This window comes from Rhinoraja longicauda, chromosome 24 (genome assembly GCF_053455715.1).
Source record: "Rhinoraja longicauda isolate Sanriku21f chromosome 24, sRhiLon1.1, whole genome shotgun sequence".
Lineage (NCBI taxonomy): Eukaryota > Metazoa > Chordata > Chondrichthyes > Rajiformes > Arhynchobatidae > Rhinoraja > Rhinoraja longicauda.
In genome coordinates, this window is record NC_135976.1 from 29272428 (window position 1) to 29291590 (window position 19163).

Here is a 19163-nt window from a genome sequence, read left to right on the forward strand (position 1 = left end):
CCTTTTGCACAGACAATTTTACCAAGCCAATTAACCTACAAACCTCTACCTCTTTGGAGTTTGGGAGGAAACCGGAGCACCCGAAGAAAACCCACGCAATTCGCGGGGAGAAGACACAGACAGCAACCGAAGTCAGGATCGAACCCGGGTCTCTGGCGCTGTAAGGCAGCAACTCCACCGTTGTGCCACCGTGCCTCCCCTCTACCCCTTTCTAGGAGAAATGACGATCAGGATTTTCTGACCTGAAAGGGCAGTGGAATTAGATTTTGTGGTAACTTGACAGAGGGAAGTTGGAGGAAATATTAAAAAGGAAAACTGTGTGGGAGGAACGTGGGCCAATTGATAGCTCCTTCGAAAGAGCGCAATAGACTGGATAGACTCTTCCTGTGCCACGTGATTCTTGGGTCACTGAAGAAGATTGAATGAGGTTTGTCTATCATAAGGAGCCAATGTTCGGCGTTTTGAGTTCAGTTTACTGTCACGTGCACCGAGGTACAGCGAAAAGCTTTTGTTGCGTGCTAACCGGTCAGTGGAAAGACTGTACATGATTACAGTCGAGCCATCTACAGTGTATAGATACAGGATAAAGGGTATCACGTAAATAAAGTAGGAAATGCTGCTGTTGGAGTAGAGGTTTAAAAGGGTGGAGCGATTGTACTGCGTGATCCACTTCTGTGACCAGCACACACAGAGTTAAACATAGAAAATAGGTGCAGGAGGAGGCCATTTGGCCCTTCGAGCCAGCACATGGGTTGGGCACCATCTTGGATTTAGAGCGAACATTACAAGCTGAGAAAGTGCTGGAGAAACTCAGCGGGGCAGGCAGCATCCCTGGAGGACACGGATAAATAATGCTTCTTCAGAACTTTACCAGCTGTCTTCTCATTCACATAAAACCGTTACTCCTCTTTCCTTGGAAAGTAGTGCTTCTTGCAGCTGTTAAGAGAAAAAGACAAACAGGAACCATTACCACCGCCCCACCCAGCCCATCAACAACCACATCGATTTTCTGACTAAATTCAGTGGAACATTGCTGCTTCCCTACAGAAATAACATGTGTGCACGCACGTACACACATAGACATGACCGCACGCACGCACACACACACACACACACACACACACACACACACACACACACACATATACGCGTGCACACACACGCACGCACACACACGCACACACACACACACATAGACGCGCACACACACATAGACGCGCACACACACAGGCGCACACACACACACAAACATGCAAGCACACACAGACACAGACACACACAGACACACATAGACGCGCACACACAGACATGCACGCACACACACACACAAACATGCACACACACACATACACACATAGATGCGCACACACGCACACACACAGACGTGCACGCACACACACACACATACACGCACATACCCACGCACACACATGCACGCACACACACACAAACAGACAGACATGCACGCACACACACACACATAGACACGCACACACACAGACATGCACGCACGCACATAGACACGCATACACTCACACACACACACATGCATGCACACACACACACACACACACACATAGACATGCACATACACAGACATGCACACACACACAAACACACACACAGACATGCACGCACACACACACATAGACACCCACACACACACATGCATGCACACACACACATAGACATGTGCACACACAGACATGCACACACACACACACAGACATGCATGCACACACACACACATAGACACGCATGCACACACATAGGCACGCACACACACACACACACACATAGGAGGATGCATTTGGCCTACCTCATCAGTCCCAGCTTTAGACTTTAGAGAGACAGTGTGGAAACAGGACCTTCGGCCCATCGAGCCCACGCTGACCAGCGATTTCACCTTGTGCTCCAGCATTATCCTACACACACTAGGGACAATTTTATCAAAGCTGATTAACAAACCTGTACGTCTTTGGAGTGTGGGGGGGAAAGCGGAGCACCCGGAGAAACCCCACACGATCGCACAAACTCCACACAGACAGCACCTGTAGTCAGGATCGAACCCGAGTCTCTGGTGCTGTTTGAATCACTGTCCTGCAACAGTTATATAATTTCCCTGTAACCATTACTCAGTTTGAAACAAAATATTTCGTTTATTATTGACACATATCACTCACAAGGTATGGTGAAATGCTTTTTGTGGCGTGCTGGCCAGTCAGTGTGAATACTATAGGTGGTTACAATCAAGCCGTTCATCGTGTACAAATACGGGGTATAATGTTTAGTGTAACATAAAGTCCAGAGAAGTCCGGTCAAAGATAGTTCGAAGTTCTCTACTGAGGTAGACGGGAGGTCAGCACTGCTCTCTAGTCGGTGAGAGGAGAGCTCGGTTGCCCGATAACAGCTGGGAAGAAACTGTAGCTGAATCTGGAGGTGTGCTTTTACCCACTTCCACACCTTTTGCCTGATGGGGGAGGGGAGAAGGGAGAAGAGGGGGTGACCGGGGTGAGACTGGTCCTTGAAGATGCTGCTGGCCTTGCCGAGGCAGCGTGAAGCGTAGATGGAGTCAATGGAAGGGAGGTTGGTTTGCGTGATGGCCTGGGAATATCGTGGGCTCCTGCCAGATACTAGAGACAAATGTACAATCTAGCCCATCACCCTCATGCAGCACTGAGGGTTCAGGTTCATTATTTTTAAAGATTTTTTTAGATTTAGAGATACAGCTCGGAAACAGGCCCTTCGGCCCACCGAGTCCGCACCGCCCAGCGATCCCCGCACATTAACACTATCCTACACACACTAGGGACAATTTTTACATATTACCCAATCAATTAACCTACAAACCTGTACGTCTTTGGAGTGTGGGAAGAAACCGAAGATCTCGGAGAAAACCCACGCAGGTCACGGGGAGAACGTACAAACTCCGTACAGACGGCGCCCGTAGTCAGGATCGAACCTGAGTCTCCGGCGCTGCATTCGGCTTTAAGGCAGCAACTCTACCGCTGCGCCACCGTGCCGCCCTCTGTCATCTGCACCAAAGTAAAGTTTGAAACTATGTTTTGCATGCTAACTAAATGGATCAGATAATACCATACACCAATACAACCAACTCAAACTGAAGTACAGTAGCCAGAGCAAAGAGGGAGAATATAGTTGTCAGCATTGTAGCGCACCAATTCGATAGAGAAAGTCCAATGTCTGCAATGGGATAGAGGTGAATCAGAGATGGGTTACGCTGTCCATCAATCAGATGTAATCTCAGCCATAAGAACCCATGAATCTGAAGGTGTGCTCTTACCCACTTCCACACCTCTTGCCTGATGGGAGAGGGGAGAAGGGAGACGAGGGGGTGACCGGGGTGAGATTGGTCCTCGATGATGCTGAAGAAGAAGATCTGAAGAAGACCATGGAAACTCTTCCCAATGTCTTCGCCAATATTTATTCTTCAGGCCCTGTCCAATAAATCTTTTTTATTTCGTCATTGATCCCAATGCCGTTGTGGAAGTTCACAAGTTCACAAGTTCTCGGAGTAGAGTTGCACCATTCGGCCCATCAGGTCCGCTCTGCCATTCAAACATGGCTGATCTACCTTTCCCTCTCAACCCATCAACACATTCTCCAGCCTTCTCCCCATAACCCCTGACACCCGCACTAATCAAGAATTTGTCAGTCTGCGCCTTAAATATATCCATTGACTTGGCCTCCACAGCCGTCTGTGGCAATGAATTCCACAGATTCACCGCCCTCTGACTAATGAAATTCCTCCTCGTCTCTGGTGATCGCTGGTCGGCGAGCACTCAGTGGGCCTGTTTCCACGCTGCATCTCCAAAGTCTAAAGAGAAACCATGATGCCTAGGCATGAGTTGAAAGCTGCAGTGAACCTCTCGACGTGTGTGTTTGCAGACTGCCAGGTGTACGCGGTGGGCGGGATGGGGTCAGACACGTTCCCACGAGGTCACCTCCAGCAGTACGACGTCAGGCGCGACGCCTGGCACGCCCTCCACGCCATGCCAACGCCAAGGTACGCGGCCAGTACCTTCCTCCACGCTGGCAAGATCCACGTCTTAGGTAAGTCTCTGCGCGTTGGGAACGAAAGCTTTGATTGATGTCAGACACCAAAATGCTGGAGTAACTCAGCAGGCCAGGCAGCATCTCTGGAGAGAAGGAATAGGTGACGTTTCGGGTTAAGATCATAAGTGATAGGAGTAGAATTAGGCCATTTGGCCCATCAAGTGTAGTCCGCCATTCCAGACCGCCTTTCACAAAGCCTAGGCCGCACTTCACCTATTGCCGTTGAAGTACAGAGTGGCGCGGTGGCGCAGCGGTAGAGTTGCTGTCTCTCTGCGCCAGAGTCCCGGGTTCAATCCTAACTATGGGTGCTGTCTGTACGGAGTTTGTACGTTGCCCCCCGTGACCTGCCAGGGTTTTCTCCGGGATCTCCGGTCTCCTCCCACACTCCAAAGACGTACAGGTTTGTAGGCTAATTGGCTTGGTAAAATTGTAAAATTGTAAAATTGTCCCTAGTGTGTATAGGTTAGTGTGCGGGTACACTATTTAAAAAAAAAAGATGCACAGAGTCTCTTGCCCAGAGTAGGTGAATCAAGAACCTGAGGACATAGGTTTAAGGTGAGGGGGGGGGGGGGGGAGATTTAATAGGAATCCGAGGGGTAACTTTTCCGAGGGTGGTGGGTGTATGGAACAAGCTGCCAGAGGAGGCAGTTGAGGCTGGGACTATCCCAAAGATTAAGAAACAGCTAAGATAGGACAGGTTTGGAGGGATATGGAGCAAACGCTGGCAAGTGGGACTGGTGTAGCTGGGACATGTTGGCCGGTGTGGGCGAGTTTGGCCGAAGGGCCTGTTTCCACACTGTATCACTCTATGACTCTATATCCTGGCAAGTAGCTGGAAAGGTAGACGTTAGCTGGTAGCTTTGTGGATGGTTATCTTGTTGTGACTTCTGATCTGGAGGCAGTGGACATGAATCACTAACCGTGCTTGTGGAACCCAGAACAGTGCAGCCCAAGTTGGGCCGAAGCTGCTGTTTCCACACTGTATGACCCTATCGCTGGTCGGCGTGGACTCGGTGGGCCTGTTTCTGCGCTGTATCTCTAAACTAAACTGAACTAACTGGTTCACCTTGTTCACCAACGTGACCTGGGTGTCATGGAGAGAAGGCAGGTACAGGCTACTGAGCTGGATGATCAGCCATGATCATATTGAATGGCGGTGCAGGCTCGAAGGGCCGAATGGCCTACTCCTGCACCTATTTTCTATGTTTGTATGTTTCTAACTGCACTGCACTCGATACTCAGAAGGCGACCTAACCCAAGTTTGACTAAAGAGAGGACGTGGTGTAACACTGTTTTTTTCTGGGTAGGTGGGAGACAAGCGAAGAGCCCCGTCACGGCCTTTGAAGTCTTCGACACGGAGGCCAGGGTGTGGAGCCGGTTTCCCAGCGTTCCTTGCCGGAGGTCCTTCTCCAGCTACGTGATGACTGAGAGGAGCTTCCTCAGCCTGGGAGGTCTCCAGCAAGCACGAGGCTACAAGAAACCCAAGTTTGTGAAGAACGTGGAGGTGTTTGACATTGAGCAGGGTAGGTAAGGCCATGGGACGTCAAGAGCAGAATGAGGCCATTCGGCCCATCGAGTCTTGTTCACACAGAGGGTGGTGGGTGTATGAACAAGCTGCCAGAGGAGCTAATCGAAGCAGGGACTATCCCAACATTTAGGAAAGAGTAAGACAGGTACATGGATAAGACAGATTTGGAGGGAGATGGACCAAACGCAGGCAGGTGGGACTAGCGTAGCTGGGACATGTTGGCCGGTGTGGGCAAGTTGGGCCGAAGGGCCTGTTTCCACAGTGTCCCATTCTATGAGTCTACTCTACCATTCAATATCATAGAAACATAGAAACATAGAAAATAGGTGCAGGAGTAGGCCATTCGGCCCTTCGAGCCTGCACCGCCATTCAATATGATCATGGCTGATCGTCCAGCTCAGTATCCTGTACCTGCCTTCTCTCCATACCCCCTGATCCCTTTAGCAAAAAGGGCCACATCTCACTCCCTCTTAAATATAGCCAATGAACTGGCCTCAACTACCTTCTGTGGCAGAGAATTCCACAGACTCACCACTCTCTGTGTGAAGAAATGTTTTCTCATCTCGGTCCTAAAAGACTTCCCCCTTATCCTTAAGCTGTGACCCCTGGTTCTGGACTCCCCCAACATCGGGAACAATCTTCCCGCATCTAGCCTCTCCAACCCCTTAAGAATTTTATATGTTTCTATAATACGCCCCTCAGTCTTCTAAATCATCACTGATCTACTTTTCCATCTCAATCCCAATGTCCGACCTTCTCCCCATAAACTTTGACACCCTCACTAATCGAGAACCTATCAATCTCCGCTTTAAAAATATCCAAAACCTTAAAAAAAAAAAAACACCCCGACCTCTTTTTGTATCATTAGTAAGAAAGTGAAGCTCAAGTCAGAACCTCGGCATCGTGTCTGCTCCGACCAGCGATCCCCGCACATTAACACAAGCCTACACACACTGGGGACAATTCACACCTTATCCCAATCAACCTACAAACCTGTGGCGTCTTTGGAGTGTGGCAGGAAACCGAAGATCTCGGAGAAAACCCACGTAGGTTATGGGGTGAACGTACAAACTCCGTACACACGGCGGCCGTAGTCGGGATCGAACCCTGGTCTCTGGCACTGCAAGCGCTGTAAGGCAGCAACTCTACCGTTGCGCCACCGTGCCGAGCCCATGGGTTTGGGTGCCACCACTAGGGGGAGTATCATGTGCAGGAAGGAACTGCAGATGCTGGTTTACACCAAAGATGGCGGGACTGTCGTATGTTGAAAGACAGGAGCGACTAGGCTTGTATACACTGGAATTTAGAAGGATGAGAGGAGATCTTATCGAAACGTATAAGATTATTAAGGGGTTGGACACGTTAGAGGCAGGAAACATGTTCCCAATGTTGGAGGAGTCCAGAACCAGGGGCCACAGTTTATGAATAAGGGGTAGGCCATTTAGAACTGAGATGAGGAAAAACTTTTTCAGTCAGAGAGTTGTGAATCTGTGGAATTCTCTGCCTCAGAAGGCAGTGGAGGCCAATTCTCTGAATGCATTTAAGAGAGAGCTAGATAGAGCTCTTAAGGATAGCGGAGTCAGGGGGTATGGGGAGAAGGCAGGAACGGGGCACTGATTGACAATGATCAGCCATGATCACATTGAATGGCGGTGCTGGCTCGAAGGGCCGAATGGCCTCCTCCTGTACCTGTTGTCTATTGTCTAAAGATAGACACAAAATGCCGGAGTAACTCAGCGGCTCAGGCAGCATCTCTGGAGAAAAGGAATAGGTGACGTTTCGGTTGCGAGACCCTTCATCGGACTGAGAGGGGAGGTACATATCTCTCGCAGTCTGTCCCATCAGATGACTTCACATGGCCTTGGGCACAGAGTGATTCTTTGACCTACTGTACCCTTGTGCACATCAACCAGCCATGCATAATCAGGAGGACAAATTCTAATGAGACGTAAAGAATGCGGAGAAGATTTACGAGGATGTTACCGGGACCCGGGTAGTTCAGTTTAGAGATACAGCGCGGCAACAGGCCATTCGGCCCGTCAAGTCCGCGCCGACCAGCGATCCCCGTACTCTAAACGCTATCCTACACACACACTAGGGACAGTTTACCGAAGCCAATTAGCCTACAACCCAAATTTACACCTCGACCAATTAACCGACAAACCTGTACGTCTTCAGTGTGTGGGAGGAAACCGGAGCACCCGGAGAAAACCCACTCGGTCACGGGGAGAACGTACAAACTCTGGGTCTCTGGCGCTGTGAGGCAGCAACTCTACCGCTGTGCCACCGTGCTGCCCCAAAGGCTGGGGTAGGCGAGCACAGTAGATAGAGGAATTATTTTAGAGAGATGTATAAAATCATGAGGGGAATAGACGGGGTGAATACACAGAGTCTTTTACCCAGGGTATGGGAATCAAGAACCAGTCAACTCTCTCTGTCTCTCTCGCCCTCTCTCTCTCTCTCCAAACTGTACCTGAACGCCTATTTTCTCTCTCTCTCTCTCTCTCTCTCTCTCTCTCTCTCTCTCTCTCTCTCTCTCTCTCTCTCTCTCTCTCTCTCTCTCTCTCTCTCTCTCTCTCTCTCTCTCTCTCTCTCTCTCTCTCTCTCCCTCTTTCTCTCCCTCTTTCCTTCATCCTCCCCCTCCCTCTTCCTCTTCCCGTCCCCTTCTCCCTCCCCCTCCCCATCCCGCTCCCCCTCCCTCTCCCCTCCCCTCCCCCTCCTCTCTCCCCCTCCCCCATCTCCCCCTGCCCCCTCTCTCCCTGTCTCCCCTTTCCCCCTCCCCTCCCTCTCCCCTACCCCTCCCCCTCTCTCCCCTACCCCTCCCCCTCTCTCCCCATCTCCCCCTCCCCCTCTCTCCCCATCCCCCTCTCTCTCTCCCTCCCCTTCTCCTCTCCCTCCCTCTTCCCATCTCCCCCTCCCCCATCTCTCCCCCCCTCCTTCTCCTTTTCCCCCTCTCTTCCCTCTCCCCATCACCCCCTCTTTCCCCGTCCCTCTCCCCCTTCATCTCCCTCTCTCTCTCTCTCTTCTTGCTTATGTTCTCTTTGTGTTCTCTCCTCGTCCCCCTGTACTGCACAGGTGGCTGGACAAAGACAACGCGTCGCTTGAACATGAAGACCAAGAGGGCAGACTTTGTGGCCGCGTATCTCCAGGGAAGGGTTGTTGTGGCTGGGGGGCTCGGTAAGTCGGACACTAATATTTCTCTTAAATAATCTAACAGCTTTTAAAACCCTACTGCATTAAGTGGCATTTATAGTTAGCAGCGCATTCTAAATATCTTCCCTCATCTCCACATGGACCTGGTTCTGAGACACTGCATGGGGCTGCATGGTATAAGGAGGCCTTGTCTCTTAGTTTCTCTACATTAACTAAGGTCATAAGGAATAGAAATAGAATTAGGCCATTCTGCCCATCAAGTCTTCAATCATGGCTGATCTCTCTCTCCCTCCTAACCCCATGCTCCTGCCTTCTCCCCATAACCTCTGACATCCGTACGAATCAAGAATCTATCTATCTCTGCCTTAAATATATCCACTGACCTGGCCTCCACAGCCTTCTGTGGCAAAGAATTTCACAGATTCTCCACCCTCTGACTAAATAAATTTCTCCTCATCTTCTTCCTAAAAGAACGTCCTTTAATTCTGAGGCTATGACCTCTAGTCCTAGACTCTCCCACTAGTGGAAATATCCTCTCGACATCCACTCTATCCCGGCCTTTCACTATTCTGTGTGTTTCAATGAGTGTTTTATTTACCACATATGAAACTGCACGGTGACATTCTTTTTGCATATACGCCACACATACAGACGGTGTAATTTTTGGCGCCTTTCCAAAGTCGAACGTCTGGTCGGCCCGCGCGCTCGACGTACTAGAGCAGTTCCCATGAACCAACGTCCCTCTCCTCTCCTCTCCTCTCCTCGCCCGGCCATCTTTGCGTCCTGCAGCCGCCCCTTGAGGGCGCTGGAGGTATTACACCGGTTCACCCTCCCACCGGCCCTCGCTCCTCTCGTCCGGCGTCTCCAGCTCCCTGCGGCACGGTGGCGCAGCGGTAGAGTTGCTGCCTTACAGCGAATGCAGCGCCGGACACACAGGTTCGATCCTGACTACGGGCGCCGTCTGTACGGAGTTTGTACGTTCTCCCCGTGACCTGCGTGGGTTTTCTCCGAGATCTTCGGTTTCCTCCCACACTCCAAAGACGTACAGGTTTGTATGTCAATTGGCTGGCAAAATGTAAAAATTGTCCCTAGTGTGTGTAGGATAGGGTTAATGTGCGGGGATCGCTGGGCGGCGTGGACCCGGTGGGCCGAAGGGCCTGTTTCCGCGCTGTACCTCAAAACCTAAAAATCTAAATCTCCCGGTTACCCGTCCCGCCGAGAATGCTCCCGACCCGAAACGTCGCTCTTTGGTCTTTCTTTCTCCAGAGATGCTGGCTGACCCGCTGAGTTACTCCAGCACTTTGTGTCTATCTTCGGTGTAAACCAGCATCTGCAGTTCTTTGTACCTACGATTGAAAAGATTTGTTAGCTCCACGATCATTTCGATGTGTCTCCAGAGAGTACAGGCTGCAGCCACCTAAACAATAGACAATAGGTGCAGGAGGAGGCCATTCGGCCCTTCGAGCCAGCACCGCCATTCAATGTGATCATGGCTGATCATTCTCAATCAGTACCCCGTTCCTGCCTTCTCCCCTGACTCCGCTATCCTTAAGAGCTCTCTCCAGCTCTCTCTTGAATGCATTCAGAGAATTGGCCTCCACTGCCTTCTGAGGCAGAGAATTCCACAGATTCACAACTCTCTGACTGAAAAAGTTTTTCCTCATCTCAGTTCTAAATGGCCCACCCCTTATTCTTAAACTGTGGCCCCTGGTTCTGGACTCCCCCAACATTGGGAACATGTTTCCTGCCTCTAACGTGTCCAACCCCTTAATAATCTTATACGTTTCGATAAGATCTCCTCTCATCCTTCTAAACACACTGTCCCAAATGGGAAGGCTGTCTTAGAAGATCCAGGTATAGCAAGATACTTGCTCCTGCCTTAAACCGATTGAAAGCTACAGCATGGAAACTGGCCCTTCGGCCCATCGAGTCCACGCCGACCATCGGTCACCCGTTCACACTAGTTCTACGTTATCCCACGTTTGCGTGCACCCCTCCCCCCCCCGATCACGAGAGGCAATCTACAGAGAAAAGACACAAAGTGCTGGAGTAACTCAGCGGGTCAGACAGCATCCGTGGAGAACAGGGACAGGTGAGGTTTCGGGTCGGGACCCTTCTTCGGACAATCTGCAGAGGGCCAAGTAAACGACTAACCTGCACATCTTGGGGTTGCCGGAGGAAACCGAAGCACTCTGAGGGGGAACCCACGCGGTCACGGGGAGAACGTGCAAACTCCACAAGGGCAGCAGTTGAGGTCAGGATCGATGCTGGGAGGCAGCAGATCTACCCGCTGCGCCACTGTGCATAATTGAAAATAAATGGTCAACTCAGAACTTAATGCACTTGCAATTGCGGGTTGTTACCAGCAGGGGCTGCTAAAGGCCATGAGAAAGAAATCAAGTCATTGGAATCTAGTCACTGATACATCAGAGTGACTTGGGCGAGATCTTACCCAGGGAATTGACCCAGGGAATCCACATCATCCATCTGCCGACTAAATCTCTCCTCCTCTTCTCTGCATTAAAGGGTGAACTGCCCACATGATATTTGACTTTCATTTAACATGACCTTCTAAAAGTAGTCCATGTCGTGTTTGGGACCCTTCTTCAGTCTGATGGGATAGCGGGGAGCTGGACAACGGGTCATGAACTGAAACATCTTCTGTCCATTTCCCTCCACGTCACGGTGGCGCAGCGGTAGAGTTGCTGCCTCACAGCGTCAGAGACCCGTGTTCGACCCTGACTACGGGTGCTGACTGTACGGAGTTTGCACGTTTTCCCCATGACCGCGTGGGTTTTCTCCGGGTGCTCCGGTTTCCTCCCACACTCCAAAGACGTGCAGGTTTGTAGGTTAATTGGCTTGGGTCGAAAATTTAAAATTGTTCCTGGTTGATTGAACTGAATGGCGGAGTCGACTTGATGGGCCGAATGGCCTAATTCTTCTCCTATCACATGATCTTATGATCTGGCGTGTAGGATGGTGCTAGTGTGCGGGGATCGCTGGTTGGCGCGGACTTGGTGGGCCAAAGGATCTGTTTCCGCCCTGGACCACTAAACTAAACTAAACTAAACTAAACTGTGTGGGTGAGCGGCAGAATCTGGGAGAGTCGTAGGGGAGATCGGGCACAGAAACAGGCCCTTCAGCCCATAGTGTCCATGCTAACCCACAAGCATTAATTCTCCCACTCACCAACACAAAGCGGAGGTCTTCGTGAGCAGGCTAGTACGTCGTGCAGCTGAAACATGAGCAACAGAGAAGGGGGAGGCAAGATGGCTGGTTGCCATGGTAACTTATCTCAGTTGTTCTTTATATGAAGACCTTTTATAATAGTTGCACCCTAAAGTTGGCCATTCCGAGTTTCAGTTCCGTTTATTGGCACCTTTGCCGAGGTACAGTGAAAAGCTTTTGTTGCGTGTTATCCAGTCAGTGGAAATACCATACAGGATTACAATCGAGTCATCCACAGTTTACAGATACATGATAAAGGGAATAACGTGAATAACGTTTAATGCTTGATAAAGTCCAGTAATGCCTGACCAAAGGTGATCCAAGGGTCTCCAGTAAGGCAGATAGTGGCTCACTAGTTGGTGTAGGGAAATAACTGCAGATGCTGGTACAAATCGAAGGTATCACAAAGTGCTGGAGTAACTCAGCGGGTCAGGCAGCATCTAGGAGAGAGGGAATGGGTGACATTTCGGGTCGAGACCCTTCCGTTGGTGGTAGGATGGTTCAGTTGGCTGATAACAGCTGGGAATAAACTGTCCCTGAATCTGGAGGTGTGCGTTTTCACACTTCTGTACCTTTTGCCTGATGGGAGAGGGGAGAAGAGGGAGTGGCCGGGTTGCAATAGACAATAGACAATAGGTGCAGGAGGAGGCCATTCGGCCCTTCGAGCCAGCACCGCCATTCAATGTGATCATGGCTGATCATTCTCAATCAGTACCCCGTTCCTGCCTTCTCCCCATACCCCCTGACTCCGCTATCCTTAAGAGCTCTATCTAGCTCTCTCTTGAATGCATTCAGAGAATTGGCCTCCACTGCCTTCTGAGGCAGAGAATTCCACAGATTCACAACTCTCTGACTGAATTTTTTTTCGCCTCATCTCAGTTCTAAATGGCCTACCCCTTATTCTTAAACTGTGGCCCCTGGTTCTGGACTCCCCCAACATTGGGAACATGTTTCCTGCCTCTAACGTGTCCAACCCCTTAATAATCTTATTGCGACTCGTTCTTGATTGTACAGCTGGCCTTGCCGAGGCAGGGGGAAGTGTAAGTGGAGACAATCGATAGATACGAGTGGGGGGCGGGTGGGGAACTAACTGGATCTCAAATGTGCCTCACAGATCCTGCGCAAGATCTCGTAGAACTTTTGCTCCGCCATTTTGATCGCTCGATGTCCGGTTTAGGCTAACCCCCGAGTTCTTGTGGGCAGCTGGACGGGAAGATTATCCGTGTCTCGGGGGCGTGGGGAGGATGTGTGATGAGGGGTGTGTGTCTGCTTTTCAGGCGACCAGCCGTCCGTGCTGAGCTCGGCCGAGGCCTTGCACCCCGTGAAGAACCGGTGGGAGCGGCTGCCCCCCATGCCCACCGCCCGCTGCACCTGCTCCGCCGCTGTCTTCCGGAACAGTCTCGTGGTGATGGGCGGAGTGGCGCAGGCGCCCAGCAGCGCCGTGGAAGCTCTGTGCCTCACCGACTCATAGCCGCTCCAGGCTCGCTGGTGAACGCACAGCGGGCCGCGCGAGGCTACGTCCAAACTCCAGCTGGGGGCATCCAGCGCCCAAGGACTTTTATTCTCCGTGCAGGAAGGAACTGCGGGTGCTGGTTTACACCGAACATGGACATAAAACGCTGGAGTAACTCAGCGGGACGGGCAGCATCTCTGGACAGAAGGAATGGGCGACGTTTTGGGTCAAGACCCTTCCTAAGACTTCTTGTTTCTCCACCTATATCCTTCCTTTGTCCCGCCCACCTGATATTAGTCTGAAGAAGGGTCTCGACCCGAGACGTCACCCATTCCTTCTCTCCAGAGATGCTGCCCGTCCCGCTGAGTTACTCCAGCATCTTGTGTCTTATATTTTGTCTCCTGATGCTTCTGGACGTAAAAAGGCTTCAGCCCTCGTGACGTGACAGAACTCAGGAGGATGAGCAGATTCGTTTCCCGACCCCACCTGTCACGTCCCCAACATGTAGTGAATGAAGATGTCTGAAGAAGGCTCTCGACCTGAAGCGTCTCCTCTTCCTTTTGTCCAGAGATGCTGACTGTCCCGCTGAGTAGCCCCAGCTTTATGCGTCTATCTTACGTGATGAATGAATCTCTAGGGGAGCCCTTCAATGCCTGTGTACATCCGACTTTGTGTGAATCATGTGTGGCTCAGCAGTAGATTTGCTGCCTTACAGCGTCAGAGACGTAAAAAGGCTTCAACCCTCGTGATGTGAGATGTATTGGGATTGGTGCACTGCCCCGTATAGTCAAGAGTGCTTTACATGGACATGGATACATAGACAGTAGGTGCAGGAGTAGGCCATTCGGGCCCTCGAGCCAGCACCGCCATTCAATGTGATCATGGCTGATCATTCACAATCAGTACCCCATTCCTGCCTTCTCCCCGTACCCCTTGATTCTGCTTTGTTGTCACATGTCCCAGATAGAACAATGAAACTCTTACTTGCAGCTGCACAACACAATACGTAAAGATAGTACTCTATAAACAATGTAATAAATGAAAAAGTAAAGTTCAGTGTGTGTGTGTATATATATATATATATACACACACACACATACACACACACACACACACACACACACACACACACACACACACACACATACACACACACACACACACACACACACACACACACACACACACACACACACACACACACACACACACACACACACACATACATACATACATACATACATACACACACACACACACACATACCTACACACACACACACATACACACACACACACACACACACACACACACACACAGACATACACACACACATACACATAGAAACAAACAACAAACAATAAAAGTGTGAAAAGCCAAAACCAATCCCCCAAGACAACGCCTATGTAGTTCAGAGTTTATTTGGAGGTTGAAGTGTTTAATAGTCTGATGGCTGTAGGGTAGAAGCTGCTCCTGAACCTGGACGTTGCAGTTTTCCGGCTCCTCTACCTTCTTCCCGATGGCAGGGGTGAGATGAGTGTGTGGCCAGGGTGGTGTGGGTCTCTGATGATGAGAGTGTGGTCAGGGTGGTGTGGGTCTCTGATGATGATGGCTGCCTTTGTGAGGCAGCGACTCCTGTAGATCCCTCCGATGGTGGGGAGGTCAGTGCCCGTGATGGGCCGGCCGGGCAGTGTTCACCACTTCTAGCAGTCTTCTTCGTTCCTGGGCTTCCGAGTTGCCGAACCAGGCCGTGATGCAACCAGTCAATGTGCTCTCTGCTGCACACCTGTCGAAGTCAAGACTACTTACGCAAGTGATGTATTCCGATCGCGCATTTGGACCTCAGTGTAAATTCACAGTTATTGGCATTGATTCGAAAACATGGGGAAATTTAATAAAGGGTTTACGTAGGTGGACTAAACCCTTCAGGTGTGTCTGGACATGTGCTTTATTTTGATTGAAAAGATTCCATGGACTTTAAAATGCTCCCCTTTGGAAAGGAAGGCCAAAATGCAGGACGGTAGGTGTAAGACAACCAGTAATCAATCCAGCAGGGGATATAATAGGGCGGCACGGTGGCGCTGGGGTAGAGTTGCTGCCTCGCGGCGCCAGAGACCCGGGTTCCATCCTGATTACGGGTGCTGTCCGCACGGAGTTTGTACGTTCTCCCCGTGACCCGCGTGGGTTTTTCCAAGATGTCTGGTTTCGTCCCGCGTTCCAAAGACTACAGGTTTGTAGGTTGTAGATGCAACACCTGTCCCTTTACCTCCCCCCTCAACTCCATCCAAGGACCCAAACAGTCTTTCCAGGTGAGACAAAGGTTCACCTGCACCTCCTCCAACCTCATCTATTGCATCCGCTGCTCTAGGTGTCAACTTATTTACATCGGCGAAACCAAGCGCAGGCTCGGCGATCGCTTCGCTGAACACCTGTGCTCAGTCCGCATTGACCAAACTGATCTCCCGGTGGCCGAGCACTTCAACTCCCCCTCCCATTCCCAGTCTGACCTTTCTGTCATGGGCCTCCTCCAGTGCCATAGTGAGGCCCACCGGAAATTGGAGGAACAGCACCTCATATTTCGCCTGGGCAGCTTGCAGCCCAGTGGTATGAACATTGACTTCTCCAACTTTAGATAGTTCCTCTGTCCCTCCCGTCCCCTCCTCCTTCCCAGATCTCCCTCTATCTTCCTGTCTCCACGCTTTATCCTTCCTTTGTCCCGCCCCCCCTGACATCAGTCTGAAGAAGGGTCTCGACCCGAAACGTCACCCATTCCTTCTCTCCCGAGATGCTGCCTGACCTGCTGAGTTACTCCAGCATTTTGTGAATAAATACCTTCGATTTGTACCAGCATCTGCAGTTATCTTCTTATACTATAGGTTTGTAGGTTCATTGGCTTGGTATAAATATAAATTGTCCCAAGCGTGTGTGGGATAGTGTTAGTGTGCGGGGATCGCTGGTCGGCGTGGACTCGGGGGGCCAAAGAGCCAGTTTCCACGCTGTATCTCCAAACTAAACTAAACTAAATATAAGAAAAAGGATTTTGGGAAACACTTCTTTAACTGGAGAATAGAGTGGCAAAGACGCTAGTTATATCAGTGCAGCACAGTGGCGCAGCGGTAGAGTTGCTGCCTTACAGCGGCAGAGTCCCGGGCTCGATCCTGACTACTCGTGCTGTCTGCACGGAGTTTGCACGTTCTCCCTGTGACCGCGTGGGTTTTCTCCGGGTGCTCCGGTTTCCTCCCACATCCCAAAGTCGCGCGGGTTTGTAGGTTAACTGGCTTCTGCAAACTTGTCCCAGGTGTGCAGGATACAACTAGTGTGCGGGGATCACGGTTGGGCACAGACTCAAAGGGCCTGTTTTCCACCTAAAATTAAATGTGCCAGACACGCAGTTAAAGCACAGACTTCGACCAACAATGCAGGGAAATGATTGCCATCTGATCAGTCATTTGCTTTTATGCTTCAAATACTTTCTCTTCCTGCATCTCTCTTGGCTTTTTCTTGGCATGCCCTGGTACAATAATTACCACCCAATGTTATTTTAAACTTCCTGCCTCATCCGAATCCTGAATACACTTGTCTATACATTTTTTATTTTGCCAGGGCATTGAAACCTCACAAAAATAATGGGAGGTGAAGCTTTGCCACGAAATCGCCCACTGAGCGTCTAAAGTCTGGAAGGATATAAGACTGGGCATGCGATCATTTCCTCGCATTGTTAGGTCTCCATTTCTATCCAAGTGAGACTGCTGGCTGCTCAAACACTGAGTCAAGGCACTGACTTCCAATTGCTTCCAACTTCATGGACTGCACGGTGGTGCAACTGGTGAAGAGCTGCTGTCGTATGGCGCCAGAGACCCAGGTTCAATCCTCACCCTCGGGTGCTGCCTGTGCGGAGTTTGCGCATTCTCCTTGTGGCTGCGTGGGTTTCCATAGGGCGCTCCGGTTTCCCCGCGCATCCCGAAGACGTGCGTGTTTGTAGGTTATTTGGACCTTCTATAGATTGTCCCTCTTGGGATGAGAAAGGTCGATCACCCGTTCACACCAGTTCGATGTCATCACACTTTTGCATCCACTCCCTACACGCGCAACTTCACAGAGGCCAATTAACCCACAAAACAACGTGGCGTGCACAGCCTAAAGTTGTAGGCCAAGGGTAGACATCCAGGCCAGGGCAGCATCAGTTGCTGGGTGGGTGGCCTTGAATGCCATCAGGGAAAAGCCTCAGTGAGCCGTCATTCACGACGTGTGGGATGGTCTGGTCTGGATATCCGCAGTCGCAAGTAGGGCTGTCTCTCTGTCATTCCCCACTTGTGCAGGTGACGGGCTGTTCTTGCGTGGAGGGTGCGGTTCCTGTTCAGGGCTAGCCATTGTTCGCGATGGAGGTCAAATCCTGGTGCTTTCACTGTGGGGTCTGTGATCACCTCTCCGTTGTTGGTGTTGGCCATCTTTCCGTGCTCTGCGCCACTCAGTCTTGGGGGTCAAAGTCTTCCAGGGATTTGACTGAAGACCAGAAGGGTTTGCGGGACTTCAGGCGCGTGTTGGGCAGATTGTTCAAGTCGGCATGGATGGGAAGGTCATAATGCAAAGCCTCGATAATGCAAAACCTACAAAACTAGACTAAATTACAAACCCGCACGTCTTTGGGATGTGGGAGGAAACCGGAGCACCCGGAGGAAACCCACGTGGTCACGGGGAGAACATGCAAACTCCTCTATATAAACTTAAAAGACCCAGTCGGTTGCCTCTCAATGTTTCCTTGCCTGGGGTAAAATGTCAATCTGTGCAATACTTTCTGAATGGTTTAATCTTTTGGTTCCAATGGCAAAGCCACAACAAGGCCTTTAAACCAGGGCAGCCCCACTGACGTTGACACTTGACTACACTGCTGGGATTTGATTGTCGATCGTAACAAGTTAATGAAGTCCAGCATTTTTCCATTAACAAGGAAACTCCGTTTATTTGCGCTGTTCCTTTGCGTTGACAGTGCCCGCGGTTTTGGCGTTAACGTTTACTCTGTGTCTTGTCAAGGAGCCCTGTTGTGACCTGTGATAATCCAGACTTTACAGGATCTTTGAAGGACCACAAGATTGGAGAGTTAAGTCGACAGACTGTCGCTCTGCAAATCGGAGGTGTCAAAGCCATTTTACACCACCATCCTGTGCCCCGCTCTCCACAGGTTCACCACCTCCCCACACAGCGGTACTTTAACTGGAGACTCTCTCCCTCTCCAAGATACCGGGATTGACGGATGCGCAGAATGACTGGACTGAAGAAGGGCCTCGACCCGAAACGTCACCCATTCCTTCGCTCCACAGATGCTGCCTGTCCCGAGTCCTGAGTTACTCCAGCTTTTTGTGCCTATCTTCAGAACGACAGTGGTAGTTTTGATTTTGTTCCACTTTAGATGCGGGAAGATTGTTCCCGATGTTGGGGAAGTCCAGAACCAGGGGTCACAGCTTAAGGATAAGGGGGAAGTCTTTTAGGACCGAGATGAGAAAACATTTCTTCACACAGAGAGTGGTGAGTCTGTGGAATTCTCTGCCACAGAAGGTAGTTGAGGCCAGTTCATTGGCTATATTTAAGAGGGAGTTAGATGTGGCCCTTGTGGATAAAGGGATCACGGGGTATGGAGAGAAGGCAGGTACAGGTTACTGAGCTGGATGATCAGCCATGATCATATTGAATGGCGGTGCAGGCTCGAAGGGCCGAATGGCCTACTCC

The 19163-nt window shown here is 50.6% G+C and overlaps 1 protein-coding gene across 6 annotated transcripts in view; it reads left to right on the forward strand.

Annotated features, from left to right (window-relative positions):
- klhdc8a (kelch domain containing 8A) overlaps positions 1-19163 on the forward strand; it is a 44266-nt gene that overhangs the window by 12275 nt on the left and 12828 nt on the right. For 4 of the 6 annotated variants that reach the window (XM_078420919.1, XM_078420920.1, XM_078420922.1 and 1 more), the window contains exons 3-5: positions 3910-4074; positions 5385-5600; positions 8681-8782. In XM_078420919.1, the coding sequence (XP_078277045.1) occupies positions 3910-4074; positions 5385-5600; positions 8681-8782 (483 nt within the window). Of the gene's footprint in view, positions 1-3909; positions 4075-5384; positions 5601-8680; positions 8783-13263; positions 14779-19163 lie in introns of those variants that run through there. The other 2 variants (XM_078420918.1, XM_078420921.1) reach the window with 2 other exon arrangements.